General features: G+C 39.5%; 2 protein-coding genes across 7 annotated transcripts in view; one reads left to right on the top strand and one right to left on the bottom strand.

Annotated features, from left to right (window-relative positions):
- SPO11 (SPO11 initiator of meiotic double strand breaks) overlaps positions 1-1,614 on the bottom strand; it is a 52,477-nt gene extending 50,863 nt beyond the window's left edge. For 3 of the 4 annotated variants that reach the window (XM_065566033.1, XM_065566035.1, XM_065566034.1), the window contains exon 1: positions 1,466-1,614. In XM_065566033.1, the coding sequence (XP_065422105.1) occupies positions 1,466-1,544 (79 nt within the window). In that variant the 5' untranslated portion in view covers positions 1,545-1,614. Of the gene's footprint in view, positions 1-1,436 lie in introns of all 4 variants that reach the window. The other variant, XM_065566036.1, reaches the window with a different exon arrangement.
- BMP7 (bone morphogenetic protein 7) overlaps positions 1,610-22,639 on the top strand; it is a 54,529-nt gene continuing 33,499 nt past the window's right edge. The window contains exon 1 of one of the 3 annotated variants that reach the window (XM_005305839.5): positions 1,610-2,431. In XM_005305839.5, coding sequence (XP_005305896.1) covers positions 2,011-2,431 — 421 coding nt within the window. In that variant the 5' untranslated portion in view covers positions 1,610-2,010. The remainder of the gene's footprint in view (positions 2,432-22,639) is intronic. The other 2 variants (XM_065566032.1, XM_005305840.5) reach the window with 2 other exon arrangements.

The following is a 22,639-nucleotide window of genomic DNA, read 5'->3' as shown; positions in this document are numbered from 1 at the left end:
GACAGTGGAAGTGACATGGTGCCGTCAAATGCACATAGGAAACAAAATAAAAAAAAACAAAAAAACACTTTGTCAAATCTATTTCAGTTATACACTTGGCAAGCATTTTCACACAGAAAGGGCCTGATTCTCAGAGGTGTTGTAGGTACTCAGCACTTCTTGGGATCAAGCCCAAGATTTGTATAAAAGTTGTTACACAAAATAAAATTGTGTATAGTATTGCAGGCAGTTGAAATCACAGAGCTAAGCCAAAGTGAAGGGACTCTGGAAGATCAGAAGCAAGAGACAAACTTGATGTAAATTACCTACTCCTTCCCACTGCTTGACAGCTGGTTGGTAGTGCTTCTCAGGGAGTGTAAAAGATTTTGAGAGCTCATTCTTGTTGCCTCCATTGGGGACCCAAAACTTTCATTGATTTAGGAGCTTTGAGAAGCAATATGGTCCAGAGGAAGGAGCACAGGGCTGGGAGCTAGGAATCTTAATTCTGGTTCTATCACTTACTCACTAGGTGGCCTTAGGGTGATTTACTTCAATTATATGCCTTAAGTTTCCTCTTCGATTCAGGCTATCCTCTTTTCATAGGCCTCTTATGAAAAATCGCTAGTTACTGCTTATATGATGCTTTAAATACACAGACCTATAGAAGTGTTTGTAGGTGAAGAAGGTGTTCAGGATCAAGTATTGAGACTTTCGAGTATGGTAGAATCATCAGGAAACATCAAAGGCATATGCTGTCAAAATTAGTGTGACTGACCCACTTTCTTCATTCCCCCTTCCTTCCCAAGACTGAATTTGAAAGTCAGCATATACTGTCAATTATTTTCACTCCTCTCTTTTCAAGTAACTGTTGGGAAGCAGTAGTTAAAGTTGGTGACTAACTCTTATTAATTTTTTTTATATCACAGTAGATCCCAAAGGGCCCAATCTTGGGCCCCAATGTGCTAGAGGCTGTACAGACAGGTAGTAAAAGACAGTTGCGACTCCCTGCTTTTAACACTTGATAATCCAGTTCAAGCCAAGATTCAACAAGAGAGTGTCACAAACAGTAGAATGGGAAGAGGTGACGTGAGAGTAGTAAGATAATATAGTGACATAACCTAGCAACATGCAGAAGCTGATGGTTCAAAATCTTTTAAATATTATTAATTGTTAGTATTTTAAAGTTTCTCTATCATCCCATAGTCCCCCAGTCTTCCTTGACACTTCCTTACTAACACCCCCCCCCCCCAGCTCCCCATCTACCTGTGGAAAAATTGACCCTGGTCTCTCTGCCTATTATATTTACATCATTAAATTTTAAATGTATGCATTTATTGTTTTCCCACTTCTGGACAGTGTTATTATATATATACAAATTCTCTCAAAATATCCCCCCCCCTTCCCTGTACATAAACCACCCCTTCCCCCTTGGGTGCTTTCTCTTTAATCATGCTTACATTAATTTAACTACTTAGAAATGGCTCACCCTTTCTTCTAATCCAGCAGCTTCCATAAACATCCTGAAAAGCAACCTGATCAGATGTTTCTGCTCTAGGCAGTAACATGGATTTTCTTTTCTAAGCAGTTTGGAGAGAGAGGGAGGGACAGGGGGAGAGAGAGAGAGTGTGTGTTGAGTTTTGCTGCCTGCTCCTCCCACAAGATACAACCTCCTGCTGCCTGTGCTGTCTGCAAAGCAGCATTTCAAACGTACTTAGACTTAGCCTGTGAGAAGTGAAGAGAAAGAGATCAGACCCTAAAGGAAGAGGGTGGAAAGTAACACTCAGGATTTATCTTTTCCATTTATCTCTTTCCTATCATATGGATTTTACAAACTACACAACCTCCCCCAGAGCCAGACTTTGATCATGAGAGCGCTGAAGCTGGATCTCCCCTGTCTACCCAAGTGATCAGAACTTTGAGGGGCAGGCACCAGCTGTCTTTAATGGTAAAGTATTTATTCCTGCTCCCCAGCCCACTGGATCTCTTTATCTCCCCTCCACAGGGAGCTGCGTGAAGGAGGAGAGGAGAGAGATGCATGTGGTGTGGCTCAGGCAGCCTGCCTCCTGGCTGCTGGTCCTGTGGGCTGCTGCTCCCTTCTGCATCCTGGCTGATTTCACCTTGGACAATGAGGTGCACTCGAGTTTCATCCACAGGAGGCTGCGAAGCCAGGAGCGCCGGGAGATTCAGCGGGAGATCCTCTCCATCCTGGGTTTGCCCCACCGGCCCCGGCCCCATCTGCACGGCAAGCAGAACTCTGCCCCCATGTTCATGCTGGATCTCTACAATGCCATGTCGGTGGAGGAGGAGACGGCAGGAGCCGCAGGGGAGGAGGGAGAGGGATTCTCCTACCCTTACAAGCCCATCTTCAGCACCCAAGGGCCACCCCTGGCCAGCCTACAGGACAGCAACTTCCTCACCGAGGCAGACATGGTTATGAGCTTCGTGAATCTGGGTGAGTCTCTAACCCCCGTCCCGGGGAGCTCTGGGATGAGACTTTTTTTTTTTTGCGGGGGAGGGTGTGCCTGAGATTGGGATTAGTGCCTGGGGGCGAGATGGGGCAGATCTCTCCTGTGGGCCAAGGGAGGACAAGAATCGGAGGGCACAAGTGTCTCTGATAGGGCCAAGTGTCTCTGATGGTGGGCACAGGTGGCAGGTGGCTCCGGTGGCAGGGCAGGGAAAATAAATAGCCCGAGGAAAAACTACTTTTTTATGTGATACGTAAATGGCAGTACTATTGAAATTCAGCTGGGCAGGGCTCAGGCCCTAGTTCACATCATTAGGATTTTTACAAGCTCATGTATTGTGTTGAATCAGCTCTCACCCCGCGTGCCGAATTCTTCCTCCTACCCCTGCCACTGGTTATTTTGCCTGTCCCAGAGGTGGGGTTCTCCGGTGCGGGTCTTTACAAGAATCACGAGCGGCTCTGGCCTGCATATTGAACCTCCAAGGAAGATGGGAAACCAGCACAAGACCACGAGCTGCCGCGTAGTTCAAAGCCCTGGGTTTAGAGTCATGTAAACGATCACAATGGCACTCGAGCGGCTGTAAATGGATGGAGTCCAGTGGAGCAGGGAAGACAGCATTAACTAAACAGAAAGGGCCAAGCTGCTGAGAGTCTGTTTTCTCCATTGGCTGAGAGGGATTCCGTGGTAAATCCTTCTTTACTCCTGCGGCTCCTTCTATTGACCGCAGTTCTAGGCAGCTAATTTGCCTTCTTTCACAAGCACATGTCTGTGGATGGGTTTATGCAAATGACGTGAAAGTTGTCACCTTTGAATGCAGCTCGCTAGGCCCCTAATTGGATGCCATGGTCCAAGCTGAGTTCTCTTTGTCTGCTGTAGAGTGTAGGGCCTTTTGGACTAACTGGTCAGGATTTGAGTAAAAGGCTGTCATGGCCAGCATTCTATTTTAAATATATAATTATAGGTCGGAGTTTGCTGTATCCAGTTTTAGCACTCATTACGTGTGGCTCTGAAACCACCAAATGTACAGATTGGGTGCCTACAATTTCAAGACCAAATCTGAACCGTAGTTTCAAAACAGGATCAACTCAAACGTTGCCTTAATGAGATGCAAGAGGGATACACCTGATGCATAAAAATAATAAACTGGTACAGATTGCAAGCACCCTTATCTTTAATACTGTAAAAAATCCATCATTGTCTAGGACTTAAGGGTTGGCACTATGGTTCACACCATCGCCACCTAGAACTTCCTGGTGGCAACAGAAACTGAACCATAATCCTTCTTCTGGCACTTAACCTAAAGGAGATTCACTAGTAGCAGTATAAGCTCTATGCCACACAGTTGAATAGTTATGATTATATACAGTTACCATTCCATTGCAATCTTGGTGATACCTGAAGATGGAGTATTCTATGCTAGACTTCCAGTTTCCATGAGTCACACATCCATATTAAATACCATGAGCCTCACAGGAGGGCTCTATGAGCTACATTTGGCCAGGGTCTACACTTTTCTGAAAGTGATAATAGGTTCCATTTAGAATTATAATGCTTGTCTAATCTCTTTCAGATATTTAAACCAATCATCAATAATACCTTCTAAAATCCAAAATTACAGTTGGTGGTTAAATATTAGAGTTTAAAGATAAGAGATCACGTTAACACTGTGCTTGCTGGTACCTTAGTTTTAAGTATAAAGTACAGTCTAAGGCTGAGAATGCCGGGACACTCAATAAGCTCTAACAGAAAACAAAAGATGCTGAAATAATGAAACTAAAATTCACACTTTTCTTTTTATATTGTAAAAGGAGGATTTTGTGAAAGGGATAAATAATTAATATGAGTCAACTCCAGATAAAGAAACATTTATCTCCAGGGGAATAATCATATCCTTTATAAAAAGCAAAGTTATTTCCAATGTAGCTTTCATAAGTACAGCTCTAGGAACCCAGTCTCATACTCATTATGTAAGGAAAGATCATCTTTGAAGTCCATGGCAGTTTTGTATAAAACATATTAAGGTTCAGGCCCTAAAGTAGATTATATTGCACACAAACATTTTAGCCCAAAGTGTGATTATAGTGAAATTAGTCAACATATTATACAATATAGAACAATTTTTGGATAGCTCTTGTTCTATAGGAGTATCACGGAACACAGAGTGATTGCATATATGTAAACAGAAGTTACAAAATGTAACCCTAAGATTATTATGCACTCCATCACAATTCTTGGCTTTTGTAGTTAGTTTAGAAAGCATTCAAGTATTCTTCAAGCAAAATGATCCATTATAGTTTTATTTAATTGCTGTCAGGATGGCCAGTCATTAGTCAGAAGGTAGGCAATAGTCAATGGTTTTATATAGACAGGTGGAATTATTACCAACAAGGCACTTTTGAGAGGTTTATCTGTACTGTTTTGTTCCCCTGTCAACAGTGCATGCCAGGACAAGTTTAAAAAGGACATAGATCTGCAATAGCTTTCTTCATCACTGTGCACACCTTTCATCCCATTATAGTCATCGTTCTTTCATCTGTATCGGACAAAGCCTGGCTTGTTTATGGACTTTTTAATGAATCAGACTAGCTCCTAACTCACATTTATAGTCAAACACAACACCTGCTCTAGTATGAACAGTTTTCTATGGCATACAGTGAAAATTAGATCTATTGTAGACTGGTTTTCTTTTTAAGCTTTCTACAATGATTCCATTTAAATCAGAGCTGAATTGCTAAATGCAGTCAGTATTAAACTGTGTCCTAGTTTTGTAAGAGATACTCTGTGGGCATTGTATTTCACAGGTAGGTTTTTATTACATTCGAAAGCCAGCACAATGAGGAAGTGTCACAGCATAATAAAATGTGCATCTTAGTAATGAGGGAAGTGAGAGTAAGTAGAGAAGTCATTACTAAATCTAAGCTTCAGTAAACAAGCTATGTTATTGCAGATCTGTGTGACTTCCAGAAGGTTAGTCTACTGATATACTTTCTCTCTTTGAACATGTTTCTTCATCCATCTAGAAAGACAGTTTTTGTTGGGCTTAAAAGGCTTTACATATGATAATAAATTACAAGATATGAAAGAGGAGATAAATTTATTGACTTCTGTGGAGTTAAATCAGGGCTGAATTTGCTCAAAGAGTTTACATTTGACCTTAGTGGTTAGGAATCAGAATACAGGTGCTTTATTTCAAGGGTAGCTTGAAACAAACTAAGTTTATATTGAGCAAGTAGCATTATTATAATAGCTTGCTAATTAACTAGATATAGCACTAGATCCAGTTAACTCATGGGCCAGTTTCTGTTCTCAGTTACACCAGTACTGAGATGGATGAGGAATGGGGCTGTGTCAGGAATAGGCTTGGATGTAAACAAAAGCAGAATTAGGCCACATAGGTCTGAATACCTAATTCAAATAAATAATGACCAGGCTTATAAGGGTATTACTATAAATTTTATTCCTCTGGATTTCATTTAAAAGAAAAAGTGTTCTCTTGCACAACCTTAATTTTAAAATTCATAAACAGCAACTAACGAGAAAACATCTAGGTTGCAGAGAGCTTTTTTTCTAAAAAATAATTGGATTGTCTTTATGTTAATAGGCTTGACTTGGTAAATAGTTCTTCCTTGACTTTTTTTTTTTTTTTAAAGACCCAGCATGAGTGATGTGCAATCAGTTAATTTGTCTCATAGCTGATTATAAAATGGATAAAATTGTTTAATCCTTGAAAAAATGAGTTTAAAAAAAACCAGAAAATTAGTCATTCTTGGAAGAAGCGTGTGAAAGTGGCTTTTGTTAATGTAAATCAAGAAGCTGAAGAGCCCCTAAGTTTCATTTTATTTCATACCATCTGGCTATCCTTTTTGTTGACAAGTGTTTGGCATAGAGAACCATCTCTTTGCCCTTTAATAACAGGCTTTAACACTGTAGGGTATTAGAAAAAGATTCTAGAACAGTTAAAAAATTTCCTCTGGGGAATACTTTATAAAGTGAGCACGGGCTGCAGGCATTTGCAGCTGTAACCTGGCTTGTGTTAAAATTTGGAAGGGGCTGCCTTGCATTCCAGCTCACTACAGGCCTTCACTGGTGTACAGCCAAAGGTTAATATAGATGTCACACGGTTTTGCTTTAGAGAGTCTTAGATATAAGAGTACGTGTACAGCTGTGTTTTTAGTAACCCTTTCATAATCACTTCTTTTAAACCTCATTTTCCTGCTTATATAAATCAAAGATTTTCAAGGATATTTGACCTGGATTTGAACTTTTGATCTTCACGTATCTCCCACTTGAAACAAAGCAGATTATATCTTGGCCCTGAATGTCTGCTCATGATCAGATGATTTGGCCCATATATTAGGCCAAACCATCAGATTCCCCCTTCCCCTCCACCACTGCCCTCTAGTCCTGTTACAGTTCTCAAGCCTGAACAGATATGACCTGTGATAGTTTCAGACAGTATGGATCCACCAATGCTTAGGTGGCGTGGAATTAGCTTATGGGGAAAAGTTTGTAGCAAACGACAAAAATAATGAAATATTGTGTCTATGTAGCAAGGAGCTATCCAGTATTCTTGGAATGTACAGACCAATCCTACAGGAAAACACTGAATTTCATTCTCGCTTCCTTATCTGTAAAATGGGAAATGAGACTAGGAGTTAGTTACCTGCCTCACACAGGAGTTGCGCAGACTGGCTCATTATTTAGGGTACAGACTGTAGCTGACCCTGTGAAGGGGGTAGGAAAGGGAACATGAAGGCCTCTCATTCCCTTGTACTTCTGTGCAGGACATAGTCCCAGTCCCAATCCTTCCTCTTCCAATGGCTACATTGGCAAGCAGGCCTGGATAGGACTGGAGGGCTGGTCCATTCTGTCTGCTTCTTGTCAAAGGATGTAACTTTGGCCACAGCGGCATACTCTCTTCATTGCTCCCAGGCATATTATCCCTGGAAGCTGAAGCCCTTAACAGGACCTGTAGTTTAAAACAGTTTAAAACAGCCACAATGTAAGGTAAGGTAATTTGAAGAAAACAAGCCCTTAGGACCAGATCTTGCAATCCCACAGTGAGAGGTGTTTCCCCCCCACCCCACCCCCAAGTAACGACTACAGTGCCTCACTTTATAGAAGTGGTAAACACTGTATTATTAACCATTGGTTTAGGACAGGGGTCGGCAACTTTTCAGAAGTGGTGTGCGGAGTCTTCATTTATTCACTCTAATTTAAGGTTTCGCGTGCCAGTCGTACATTTTAACATTTTTAGAAGGTCTCTTTCTATAAGTCTATAATATATAACTAAACTATTGTATGTAAAGTAAATAAGGTTTTTAAAATGTTTAAGAAGCTTCATTTAAAATTAAATTAAAATGCAGAGCTCCCCGGACCGGTGGCCAGGACCCAGGCAGTGTGAGTGCCACTGAAAATCAGCTTGCGTGCCGCCGTTGGCACGCGTGCCATAGGTTGCCTACCCCTGGTTTAGGATATGCTACCCCTCTCTTAAAACCCTCCCTTTTGCTTGTGTGAGAATTGTCTCTACCATTGTCTCTTCAGACTAAGTTTAACAGCCTGTTGGCATACATCATGAAAATCAATCTTTAAGTTTTCTTTTGTCAGTAAGTTTGTGTACAGTTTGGAACACTTTTGTGGGTGGGGAAGGTTGCACGAGTGGTTGGAAACATTAATTAAAAAAAAAAAAAGATTAACTATTAAAGCCTAGTCAGGGCTGTCGACAGGCTTCTTTTAAATAGGACATTGCTATGCTTTAGTTTAATACATTCTGGCAGTGTCACTGGGGTTAAGGCTAATACAAGGATGTGTGGATCCTGTCATGTTATTGTCAGGAGGAATGTGGGGATTAGGTTTAAAAGTGGCAGAGGGTGAGCGGTGCAGCTGTGTACACTTATTATAAAAGATTTAAGTCCCACTGGTAAAATCAATATATTAAATTGCAAGAGCCTCTGTTTTTAGTTAAGTTAAATCAAATATGTTGGTAGTGCTAATATGGTTTCTATCCTTGGACCAAGTGAAGAAATGCTAATATTTGTGTAGAAACTGCTAATATGTGGTTAAAATGTAACACATTTAGTTTTACATATCTAAGTTATTCTAAGTTGATGAATACCAGAGAAACACTGAGATGATGGATGAAGTCATCTGAGTGACTGACTAAGTTAAGGAAATATTAATAGTGGCCAGATAGAGAGGTTACCTGATGATATACAGCACTAGGAGGACATAGTATTTTTAATTCCCTTCCAAATACAGTCAACTTCTTCCAAGCCAGAGTCAAAATATTCAGTTAGATAAATATATATATTTTAAGTTATGAATTGTAAAAAGTATCACCTTTTAAAAGAAATTAGTGGCCTGTATGTTTAAAAGTTAGTTTCAGAACTAAGATTCTGATCTTGTAAACATCTGAAGTCAGTGGGACTACTCAATAGGACAACTCACATGGATAAAGTTAATGACAAGCATAAATGTTTATATGATTGGGGCCTAGGAGCAGATTTTTGGCTAGATCTTCAGCCATGTAAATTGGCGTAGCTCCATTGGATCTGCCCCCCTTACTTTAGATTTACATTGGTGTAAATGAGTGTAACTACATTAAACTCACTCCAGATTTACACCAGGATAACTGAATTCTGAATCTGGTCAAGTGTCCCTATACAGAAATAATCAGCAAGCAGTATTTTATTTTCGGGCTTCAAATAGTTTTCTTTCCTAATCTTAGAAAGTAGTTGTTTAGAGAAAAGGTTTCCCTTACTGCAAATAATCAAAACACGAACCAGATCCTATTAGTCACTGCTTATCATGATTATTTGAATCCAGGTTGTTGAACTACCATTGAATTCCTGTCTTTGTAACAAGCAGAATTTAACAAATATTTTGTTTGACAAAAATGTGATATATCTTAATACAAGACATGTTTCATATGGAGAACCCTCAGTGATGAAAGATTACTGGTATCAAAATATCTGAACCTCAGCACAAATAAACAATATGGTTTAAAGATTGTAGAGCCAAATTATCTGTTGGCATAACTCCATTGAAGTCAATAGAGTTATGCCATCCGATTATCTGCCACCTAGATTTTTTTTGTATAAATATAAAAACAAGAGGCTTTATGATTTTGTCAATATCTTTCAAAAATAATACATATCATGACATATTTATGAAAATTCAGGTGCTTATTTTTGAAGTCCATACTCTCATGAATAGAGCTTCAGGACTGTATTCAGGATGTGATGCTGATCTGACTTACATTGGTGTAAAAATCAGTGAAACTCCATTAATTTAAGTAGAGTTACTCCAGATTTGCACTGAAATCAGAATCAGGTCTGTTGGCTTCTACAAGAATTCCTGTGAGTAAGAATACAGAATTGGGCCCCAGAGTAACATTCTCATTCTTTTAAACATTTGTGTTAGCTACATGTTGAGTGCAGTGAAAATCCGTTAGAGATCCAGATTGAGTGGATTGAATTAATGGCAACTCTGAGACTACAAGTTTTAGTGTAATTGCTTTATTGTTTTGCAACCAAGATGCTTACAATCTAGTTCCTGTGCAAACATATTTAACGTGTGTTAATATGTCTCAAAACCAGACCCTCTCCGCAAAATTCTGCTTTTCATTAATTGACATCAGTAGCATGGTACAGTATTTCAAAGTGCTGGCCAAATATAAACTGTGTTTCTAATTTCCTTACTTTCCTGTGTTTGGAATGCCAATGTTAATTTGTTCCCATGGAAGAGTGAGAGCTGCCAACCACAGTTTTATATAAATGGCTTTACAGTGCAGAGCTGCCAAAATTAAATGATACTTAGGAATTTTCATGACATTTTGTACTGTGTGTGTGTGTGTGTGTGTGTGTGTGTGTGCGCGCGCGTGCGTGAGAGAGAGATGTATGGGTTGTTGAACAATAGCAACCGATCATTGGGAGAAATGTTTGAAGTGATTTATATTTTGTTTAGCTATCAGTTAACGTTCCTTCTCACTTAGGATCCAGTTTTTCTTTCTGTCAAATGTTATACAGCATATTACTTGTGCGCCAAAGATAACCCTTACATAGTGAATTTCGCTGATAGCTATCAAGAGTGATTTTGTGGATGCAATTATTCCCAGCATGCTTTTATTTATTGGCAGCTTAAAACTGACATTTTTGTTATCTGATCATTATGATACAGATTCTGTCACCTGTACTTGCAATAATAATACCTTACTCCTTGAGTAGCCCCATTTATTTCTCTGAGACTAGCCAGTGAGGTACTGCTCAGCATGAATAAGGATGACAGAATTTGGCTGTATATTTATATTGTCAATTTGATTTAAAATACCAAGAAATATAGGAGTACATAAACCAAATTATTTTCTTAAAAATAAATTAAATCAGAGGTACTCATATTTACTTTAACAACATGTGTTGTCTCTTACACAAAAGAGAGACATAATTTTGATTTAATGCATCTATTTTATTTTAAATTTAACATGATAAAAACAGAGGGGTTTTTTTTTTCTTTCCAGGAAGGTATTCAAGAAGTACAAACTGTCCATGTTTCAGTACACTTCTGTTAATGAGTGCTATGTTTTTGAATCTCACAAATTTCCCATTTTATTGGAACAGGTGCAGTGTTTTACCATCTGTGCCAGTGTTGCATTATACCAACAAACAAAGTGTTGTTTTGGTTCAGTGGATTTAAAAGTCTCCTGAGAATAAAGAAATGAAAGAGAAAGAATTTAGAAAGTGCCTAGTGAAAGAAAGGCACTTCAAGTAATGTGCTTTGTCACTCAAGTCTTCTCATAAATTACCTTCAACTATTTCCAAACTGTCTGAAAAATTTATCCATAGAGTATTAAGTTTCTGTTGCATCTCTGAGGTCACATGTTATTCTTTACCATCTTTATCTTCCTGGAACTGCTTCCAAGTTAGATTCTTTTGTTGTCACGTTGAATTAAATTTTATGCTGAGTAAAAACTCTGCCTTGTTTTGAAAATAGAAGAGCTGTGAATTTTCAATGTTCAGATTTTGAGTTTTGCTGATTCTGCCCTTTTAAAGATGATACAAATATTCCTCAAAGTTTGTAAAAGCTCATTTTGCAATTAGATCAACAAGCTCATACTTAGCTTATGGCTAAAACAACAACCACCACCACCCTTTTCTAGGTTCATCTTGAAAGTGTTTAGTCAGTGTGTCTGGAAAGGCTTACAGTTAAAGTGCCTGAAGGGTGGGGATGAGATATTTCAGCATGCAGCCAGTACTATCAGGTCCACCTGGCCTGGGAAACTATGCAGGCTTTGTAGTAGAGAAAATCCTTTTACTTATATCTTCATGGGAAGCTCTTAAAAACCATACACTGCCATCCTCTGTTTTTAAAATTAGCATGATCCTCATTTGACTATGTTCCTAATGAGGGAACAACTTCACATAGACCAAGCCAATTATCATTCCAGGGGTTGTTTTAAAAAAAAAAACAAAGTTGTCTGCCCATGCATGATTGCTTTCAAGTAGGAAAAAAGTTTCCTTTCTTTAGCCTTGGTCTTAACAGATTTTTAAATCAGATTCTGCTCTGAATTACACCTCCATGCAACCCTGTCAATGTAATCAGGCCAAGATCCTCAGTTCAACTGGAATAGCTCCATTGAAGGCAATGGAGTCAAAACAGTTGACAACAGCTGAGTATCTGGCACAGCACCTTCATCATGTTTGATGGGGTTGTAAGTCAGGGCATGATTTAACTCCATGAATGCAGCCATTGGGCTAAATTCTGCCTCCAGTTATCGCATCTTCTTGGAGTCAGTGGGATTGTGCACATCCTAACATTTTACCAACTTGTGGTCTCTACAGCTCAGTGGCAGTGAAGTAAATAAATAAAGGACCTAGAAGAAGTACCAAAAATACTTGTAAAATAACACAGCATCAATATTTGTGAGTAGTAATTTAAGTTAAGAGGTAAATTTATTTTACTTGGGGCCTAATTCATGCCTGAAACTCCAATTGACAATGGGAGCTTTGCTTCCGAGTAGGGATGCAAGATCTGGTCTATCATTTTAATAGCACTATATAAGAGCTAAAAATTATAAATAATTCATTCTGTTTCTTACAACTTATTAGGATTTGAATGATTATTTTAACATGTTTTTTTTTCTTAGCATATGTCTATTATCTATACAATCCCAAATGGCAAATATTCATAACTAGCACGAATTGATCACCCGTAACCATTATGCTGGCATGCAGGAAGCTAACAAAACAAAACAAAAAAAACCCCAACCAGTTTTCAAGAAGTTTAAAACTAATTGCTGGTACCATTCAAAAGACTCTGAACATTTCAGTCTTGCTACTTTTATTTATTTATTTATTACTATGCAATAATTATAACTCTATGGGGACTCTCTAGAGATTAATAAAGAATACTGTCCATCACTTTTCCTGAACCTTGTGTGGTGCTATAAACATTCTGCTGGGTTTAAGTTCCCCTTTCTGAACATAGACTTAAAAATTCAGCAATTGTTAAGAGAACGGAGGGTTTTTGTTGTTGTTTTAAGAAAAAATGTAACGTTAGCCTCACAGTCTGTTAGCTACATGAAGCAATAAATGTTTATTTGAAACCGGGAAAATCCAGGGCTGCTGGTGGTTGGTTGTTTCCTTCTAGAGGAAACAATAAACGTGCCCACTTGTATTTTAACTGCTTTACCACTAGGCCCCCTAATGACACAAATATACTTGCACTAAGCTTCAGTAAGGAATAGCTGAAAATAATCACTATTGATCTCACCATCCTTGACAGTGGAAAGAGAAGCTTTTGACTAAACAGCCATTTAATTCTAGGACAGGGTCACTAGAAGATCAAGATTTTTCCATACTTGGGCCCAAGTGGAATCTCTTATCCTACATGGTGAAACAGTCTGCCTACTGAGACAGGTGAAAAAGGGATGCTAATCACACATACGGTCAGATCCTGTTCCCATTTAAGTGAAGGGGATTTTGGTAACTGACTACAATAACTCTTTCAACACAGTAGCATGCATTATAATAAAAACTGCAAGAATTTTAGACTACATGACCCACAGAAGCCAGTCAATGATTGTGCCACATTAAGGCCAACCCAAGGAATGAAGAATCAGGCATGTATTAAAGAATCCAGAATCAAAAATACTCCAGCAGGCCCAAATCTCTTTTAGGTATCAGTAGCCTTTGTTTTGCTGATAAATCCATTTCACTATAAATGACGTAGTATACATGACTGCATTATTTAAGTCAGTGTGTCCAAAGTTTTTGTGATTCCCCTCCCCCCCCCCCTTCTGTAGTGATAATTGGCAGTTAAAGTCCTAAGGCAAAGTAGTACAGCACTTGAATGTGACATGTTGGCAATAGACCAAACTGGTGGAGAATGCTTTGTGTTCTGGTCCTATGAGGGACACTTAACTCCCCTTGTGCGTAAATCCCATGGCCTTATTCGTGCACTGTTTTGAATAATGCAACACAATAGAGTGTGAATTATGTTGCATTCATACATTCATTTCATTCATTCATTCACTCATATCAAATTGACTTGGGGAAACTAGAGTACTACAGCAGCTAATCTCATACAAAAGTACTGCAATCAAAAAAAAATTATTTGAAAAAAATTGCTATTTGTTAAGGATTGACTCCAGGAGACCACTTTGGTCTAATGTTAGTGAGAGCCTCTATCTCCTATATTATGTTAAACTGCTAGCAAATATGTCTCTCCCTATTCCCAGATGACCTTAGTAATGGAGAGTAGGCCAAAAAAAATCTGAACTCTAAAGGACACATGGCCTAAAAGTATTTCTGAAGTAAAACCCCCAAAATGGCCCTGAGCGTGGGAAACCACCATCATTCCATACACAATGCCCCAGAAGACTTATGCATATGTTTGTATTCTTAATTCACCCATCTCAAAATTCCTGAGCGCATATACTAAATAGCACATAATTCATTGCTCTTTGTCAATGAAAATAATTAATCTTTATTTTAGCTTCCCCTCCCACAAAGGAATAAGCTGTATGAATATGCCCAGGTACCATCTCAGGCAAAAGTCTGAGAGAATACATGGGTCTTAGACTGAATAGTGAAGATCTGCTGACTCTTCAGCTCCCAAACTTTCAAATCCAGAAAGCTGTGAGCAGGAGCAGCCCAGTTGATCTGAATTGGCTTGGTGGCACACAAGAAGAGTGGGGTCTCAAAATAAAATGTGAAATGGGTCACTGAGCACTACTTGCAGTAGTGAAAGAGGCTGACCCCTCTGGCTGGAATAACTAAGATGAAATTCTGCTCTCAAAACAGCATTTTTAAGATCTTTTGTGCATAATGCATCACGGTATCCAGTATTCTACATTTGATCCCAACAGAGAAATCGCAGAGAAATATGCAGTAGAACTCCACAGTATGGGTCCAAAAGAAGATCTTTACTCTTACTGAGCTTTCACCTCCAGGGTAGCTATACCTTTCCCCTGAATAGTTTGCAATCCCCCTGGCACAGCAAGGACTGTAATCTTCCAGAGACTGCTTGACCTAGAAAGGTGCAGATATTTGTTGCTGCACAGAGAGGCTCAAAAGGTCTAATCTATTACTGTATCATAGCATAACTCAGAATGTATACATTCCAAGCTGTAAATTCTATTGATTACAATCAAGGGCTGAGATTCGCATCAGTCACATATCTGATCTCTCCTGCTTATTTTGTAATGTCACAGGAACTACATTCTCAACAACACAGGAATTTGGGATCCAAGCTAGGAAACCTGTATGATTTAAAACCTGGCAAACTGATTCTTGGATTTTTTTTTTGTATAACCATAACCCATCAAAAGGTACCAATCCTGCAAATCCTCAGTGCTTGGATGCCCTCTGTGCTCGCATGCCCTCTGTGCTCCTCCCAAAAGGTTTGTGGGGTTGGGCCCAAGATTTAGTATAATGTTGGGTATACTCCAATTGCAATGACAATAAAACATTTAAGGAGGAATTAGATCTGTGTTATTTATCTGGGCAGGTGTTCGGAAGATGAAAGGAAAACATACGAAAATGAAATTAAACATTTCAACATAAAGAGGTCTATTTCCACACAATTCTCCAATACAGTACTTAGTCAATATCAGTGCAGAAATGGGCATATTCCATTGACAGAAATGAGGCATATGAAGGTTCCATCAACTCTCTTTTAAGGCTTGCCAATAGATATACAAAATATATATGTGTGCTTTTAAAAGACTTTTATTTTGAACTCATGATGTGAATCTATGGTATTAAAGAAAGCAGAACAATCCTTTATTTAGCTGCACCTGCACCTTAATGCCTAATGAGTTTAGTCTGATGGAATCCAGACCTCAGGAAGGATTATAAATTCTCATTTGATTTCATTTACTTCTAAAATACCTTAAACCAGCTGTACCAGTCCAGAATCCAGTCCTCCTTTCTATACCAGTTTTGCAAATGTTTTTGCTTGCTGTACTAGGTAACTTTATGCTATATAATAATATACACATAGTAATAAGGAACAGAAGGCTGTTTGAAAAAAAATAATCTACTTCTAGTGGAAAGATAATTAGAGGTATATGAGCTTGAAAACCACTACCTTGTGAGTAAAGTTTTTTTTTTTTAAATTTCTTCATGCTCAGCAAGAAGAATGGAAAAGAAATTAAAAAATCATAGGTCTGAAAACAATGTTCTCTCCGGTTGGTCCAATAGTAAAATACAGAAGGGAGAGATGGTCCCAAGGCATAGTGTTCTTTCAAGTGTAATGATCCCAAGTTGCCATGAGTTTATGTTTTAGTATTTGTCAGTAGCAAAATATCTAATAGTTGCAAACTTTAGTGGCTAGAAGCTTTATACGCTCTAATGGAGAATGACCACTTTCCTTACGTGGCAAATGGTACATTCAAACAGGTCATTCTCTTTTGTATACTGTAAACACAGCAGTAAACTTGAGCAGCACCTTCGCAAAGACTGCTAGGTCAGGCTAGTTAGCTTGAACAATATCTAACCATCCAATGAATTTGCAACTTTTGGACTTTGTCCCAACTTAGCTATTACAACAGGGCAACGCAGCTTAATGACATTCCATCAGACAGGCAATGAACACATTGCAGAGAACCGTGATCGCATTGCAATGCTTGGGTTTCTGACGGTATAGCAAGGGGAGTGGTCTCAGCGATCCCTCAGTTCCTTCCAGCTACTGAAGGTGAGTGGTTGAAAAGTACACTTGCCCTCCTGAAAATTTTGGAAGCTTGTGACACAGGCATCTTGACTCCACACGTGTGAATGGGCAGAAGCTCCTCTTGAAGGATTCCAGTTAGTAACCTTCATTTTCATGGGACTTGATTTCAGGATTTCATAAACCTTCCAGAAATTTCAATGCCATATTTTCATAATTCCTACTGTCTCCCTGGTTTGTTAAAGGGGGAACAATTTAATGAATTAGCATACACTCAGAAGCAGAGGTGCTTCATATATAAGTTGAAGATCTTGAGTTCAGTCCCCAGCTTGAGGCATTCTTCAACTGTACAAACTCCTACACCATTTTCTTTCCTCTGCCATCCTAATGTTAATGTTCAAAAACTCCTGGGTAACATGTGGGATGACAGGATGTGGTGGTTTCCAGTATCATCTGATCTCATCACTTCCTGTTGCCGCAGCAGTTCTAGGAAGCCAGGTGGTTCAACACCATTCTTATGAAATCAGACAGGTAAGACTAGGTTTGCCATTTCAAGCCTAATGGGTGAATATGAGAAAGGGCACAAACGCTTTGTTTTAATATCAGTCTCCAGTCTATGCATCCTTGTTTGCTGGAGTTCAACTCCATTTGGGAAGAATTTGCTGCTGCTCTAGACATAATTAAACCCATCTTCCCTCAGCCCTCCCTTTTCGTACATGTACAATGACACCATTGTTCAGAGTCCTGCAGCACATATGCTGACATTAAAGTGTTTAATCTTGTAGTACAGTATTCCATTATTTCTTGGACATCTGTACATAATAGAAATAGTCTGTTTTAAGGGATTTGTTGACAAAGAAATGGCTAATGCTGATGCATGTGCAGACTGAAAACATCTTTCCCAATTCCATCCGGCAGTAGGGAGGTTGCTTCTTTCCAGTCCTGAAGCCTAGTACAGATGTGATATGCACCATTGCCATTAGCAATCTTGAATTTATAACAAGGAGTCAGTGTTTTGGAAGACTTTTGGAAGCTCCCTGCTTGGTTGTCAGCTAGGTGATGTTATTGGCAACACTATTTTTATGATGAAAAGTTGAAAAAATGAAGTTATGGTTAAGGGCAAAACATTAACTCCAGAGGTTTGTTTCCCTGTAGCACAAATACTGAACTTCATGAGTTCACAGCAATAAGTGCTAAGTACTTCTCAACCTCCTGTTTCTAAATGGTGACTCTTGGGGCTGGAAATCAGGACTTGGGGGAAAGGGTCTGTTTGTTCCAATCTTATTTTATGCTATTGAGTTACACCAGTAAGTGAGAGCTGAATCAGGCCCCTGGTTTCTATGCTCATCTGTGCCACTGATTTACTGTACGATTTCAGATAAGTCACTTACCCTCTCTGTACCTCACTTTATCCATCTGTATAATGGATGTAACAATAACGACTTTCCTCAAAGGGGTATTATGATGCTTAATTGTTGCAATACATTTTGAGATTCTAAGATGAGAGCACAAATTATTAGTCTTAAAATGGTTCCATTCCATAGAGTAATTGGGTACTGGCAAATGATGAGCTCAGCACACACCCTTCTGCAAAGGGCAGTATTGCACTGTCCCGGAGGGAGCATCAGGAGAGAACATGCCTCAGGAGTCACAATCACTTTCTGTGACTAGTCAGTTTGCACAGGGGTTGTTCTCTTCATTAAGACGGTGCTCTGCTGTAGTGCTGGCCACCCTAGCCCAGGGGTTAATGCAGAAGGGGCACATGACAGCACTCCTCCTACTTCTTTTTAGGTGCTATGCTCTCCCAGAAGGTGCGGGCACTACTGTTATGATCTGCCCTGTGCATGCTGCTCAAGGAGGAAGGGAGGCTCCTTGTGGAAACCCTCTCTCCTTGCTCACTCATGCAAGGGCAAATCAGAGCCAGGCCATGGAAAAAGGAGCTGAGGACTGATTTGACAGCATCCTCCAAATATTGTATTAGCACGGTTATAAAAAAGAAAGACATTTCACATCAATTATTCACAATCTAGGGCATTTTGTCTACTCAGTTTCCAGAATTCCCAATGTAGGGTATTTCTTTAACTGCTGTTCCAGCTCCCTAATCTCAGTATGTTAATCTTTTAGCCAAGAGGACTGAATGAATTAAAACCAATCACAGATCCAAATTCTTGCCACTGTAAATTTACCACAACAGCCCTGTAATTCTTGCTGTAAAGCTCCGTGTAGAGGGAACCATGTGCCTTTAGTAGACTGTGGCTTGGAATATGATGATTGCAATCCCCTTTATACTCTCTCTTCTGCTTAGATGAATATAGGGACTGATTCAGCACTCCTTGCTCAGCCAAGATTCCCATTGGCTTCATTGGAAGTTTTGGGTATGCAAAGAATAACGAATCTGGCCCACAGTTTGCTTTCTTCAACCTTAGATCTCACTAACTTAAAGAGAAGGGGCCAACATTTTTAAAAGTGACTAGTGATTTTGGGTGCCCAGGTTGAGATACTTTAAAAGGATTCTGATTTCCAGAAAGAACACCCAACTTCTAAAAATCAGGCCCCGTGAAGGTCTCAAGTTGAGCATTCGGAAACTGAGGCACCCAAACCAATCACTTTTGAAAATGCAAGCCTCTGATCTTTTTTTAAAATGAACTTAATGCAAGAAAGATTCTGCTAAGTTCACAGTATTTTGTTGATTAGATTTTTTTGATATTAAAATTTTGGAAGTGTGCAAAAAATTGTGCATGCAAAAATCAAATAGATGTATTGATGTATGCAAAATTATCTGATTGCATGTGCAGTTAGCTAGTTTGTGCCCTCAGTCACCCTAAATGCTTGCACAGATAAGGCAGGCAAATATGTACCAAAATGGTCTGAAAATCTTAGCTATAGTGATCACCTAAGAAACAATTTCTATTTCTCATAGATCTAAAAGAAAAAATTTCTCCTTCCCATTTCAATCTATACTACTTCTGTCCGCGGAGTCAACGGCCATAGGCATACATGGTATATGAAAAGATATTAAGCAAGATGTTTGATGCCAAGATGTGGCAGATTTTTTCATTGGCCTTTGTCTGAATCCCTGGTGGGTTTCACAGGCAACTGGGTTGACGACTTTGGAGCTGAGACTATTACATGTCTTATAAGCTGCTGGTGGGGTGGTGGTGTCTTTTGGAATCTATTTTCCTTTGACTTATCTTTCAGCCTCAGGAATTCAGGACCTTTAATCTATTTGAGATTAAAGTCCTTCACAAATCCCTCATGGCCTTTTTTGGGATAAAAGAAGTTACAGGCATTCTACTGCACATTCCTTTTGCCACTTTGTTTTTTTTTTTTTAAACTTTGTGAATTGGAAACAAGCAACACTCTAATTTTTCCATATAATAGAAAGTCATCATTATATTTAGAGATCAGTAAGAGTTTAGAGACTTTAATAAAATGCCTTATACAAAAATAATAAACAAATTTTCTAGCGATAATTTTGTCATGTATGTTTAAATATTCAAAATATTTTCCAAATGCACCATGAAAACATTCCAGGAAGATTAAAGTATGGATTTACCAACCCATGCAAAAAATCTGCTCACCCATTCTTTACCACTACTACTACTAATAATTATAATAATACCTAGCTCTGACATAACACTTTACATTGATGATTATGATAAACTCATACATTTTACTTGTGCATAAAAATTACTTTCCTTAGGTGAGCAGAATTTAGCAGTGCTGAATTAGGGTCTGATTCAAAGCTATGGAAGTTAATGGAAAGACTCCAGTCGGCTCCAATGGGCTTGGAATCAGACCCTTAATGCCTTTGAATGCCTTTTTTTTTTTTTTTTTTAAGTTCATATGAATTGTTGCAAAATTATTCCTCTGATTCATGGTACCTTTAACTTACATATTGAACTTGTCAACACTACAGTTGAAATAGTGCTATCCTGTTTGTCCTAGCAGGGTTTTAGCACAGTTTCCTTCTGCTAAATAACTTATATGCTATGGCTGTGTCCACACTTAAAACTCTGGCCTACTTGACATCAGGTATCAAGCATGGATCCCCATCGTCCGTATAATCAAACAAGTTGTCCTGCTGATGGCAGAGTCAACAGAGTTCAGTTTCCATTGTAACAAAGCATGATTGGGTATAACAGGGTGACCGTGCTTTGTGACAACTAGTTTTGAGCATGGTTGGCTCTGTCTAGATGAGTGGGACAGTCATTTTTCACATGGGTGAATGCGGTCAAAGGGAGCAGTGTTTTGAAACATGAAGTCAAACACGGCAGATTTTTAAGTGTTCATACCACGTAGAAGGATGGAATCTATAGCACCGTTGTAAGAAAAAAAAAAAATCTCTCTACACACTAATCAAGAAAACTGTGTTCAATCTCTGCTAACATGTTTGTTAATGCTGAGGTGAAGAAAGGAGTGAAGTCTGCTATTTTCTCCTCTTAACTTAGGCCATGATCCTGCAAACATGTATCAGACTTGCTCTTTTCTTCTCCTCATGTAATTGGGCCATTGTATGTCCTCTTGAACACAGAAAAAAAATGGCTTCCAATGAGAGAGAGCAGTGCATGAGCTAAATAGCTTCTCTGACCTTGTTGAGAGACAGAGCTATAGAGGAAGTACAACTTTGAAAGTTTTATATAGATAATTAATAAAACAAATGTTGATGTCTTGTTTATCCCTTCCCTGCCTTCAATTCTGACATTATTATAGCTGATGATGTTCTTGTGAGCTGCTTGAGTTACAGCATAGGCTCTAGTTCTAATGATTTTCAAGACAGTAAACACTAAAATCGGATCAGAATCAAAATAGAGGGAAAAAAAGATATAATGGTAATTACAATGGTGTGATTTTTAACTGTGATTTCAAAGGAGCCTAAAAGAGTTAGGCACTCAGTTCCTTTGGAATTCAGTGGGAATTGGTATGCTTAATCCCAGCCTTAATGTCCTATAGCTAGAAAACCTCTAGGCCTGGAAACAAGTTAAGATTCCTAGCTTTCCAATGAGGTACATTTTATCCTAGACACTGGGAGATATCAGACATTAAAATGTGGCCATTGGTTTCTCAGTCTAGACCTGCTTATTTAGCTTGAGGTGTAACACCTAGAGTTCTGAATGTTTGATCAGGGTTATTTTCAAGCTCTGTTAAAATGAATGTATTTTGGTGTTACGAGTGTTATGTCTAAAGCGGGGTTGGGCAAACTATGTCGCGGGGGCCGCATCCGGCCCTTCAGAGGTTTTAATGCGGCCCTCGAGCTCCTGCCGGGGAGCAGGGTCTGGGGCTTGCCCTGCTCTGGCGCTCCAGCCAATGAGCAGAGTTGGGGGCTTGCCCCGCTCCATGCATGCCATGGCTCCCGGAAGCAGCAGCATGTCCCCCTTCCAGCTCCTATGTGGAGGGGCAGCCAGGGGCTCCCCACGCCGCCCCCGCAGCTCCCATTGGCTGCTGCTTCTAGGAGCTGCTTGAGGTAAGCGCCACCTGAAGTCTGCACCCCAGGCCCCCTCCCACGCCCCAAACCCCTGCCCTAGCCCTGATCCTTGTCCTGCCCTCCGAACCCCTCGGTCCCAGCCCAGAGCACCCTCCTGCACCCCAGAGCCCGCATCCCCAGCTGGAGCCCACACCCCAACCCTCTTCCGCACCCTGAATTCCTCATTTATGGCCCCACCCTAAAAGAGCTCGCACCCCCAGCCGGAGCCCTCATCCCTCCCGCAATTGCCATGGATTCTTTAGTATTCCTATCTTCAGTATTCCCATACATTTGGATCAGGTGCTCAGTCACCATTACGACTGAACAGAACTATCCAGTGTGTTTTCTTTTAACTGTTCACTATCATTTCATGTTATGCCACATTGCCTCACCTTGCATCACTGCAATGCAGCAACATAGCAGGTCTGAAGGAACATAAATCATCAAGACTTCACAGAGAACACAGGCCCTTTCTATACTGGCTAGTCAGACAAGCTTTTATTCAAATTGTTGATAGAAAATGAGGCCAGATTTTCAAACAAACTAGATTTACTTCTGTGTTTCC

This window comes from Chrysemys picta, chromosome 13, assembly GCF_011386835.1.
Source record: "Chrysemys picta bellii isolate R12L10 chromosome 13, ASM1138683v2, whole genome shotgun sequence".
NCBI lineage: Eukaryota > Metazoa > Chordata > Testudines > Emydidae > Chrysemys > Chrysemys picta.
This window is presented reverse-complemented; position numbering and strand designations above follow the sequence as displayed.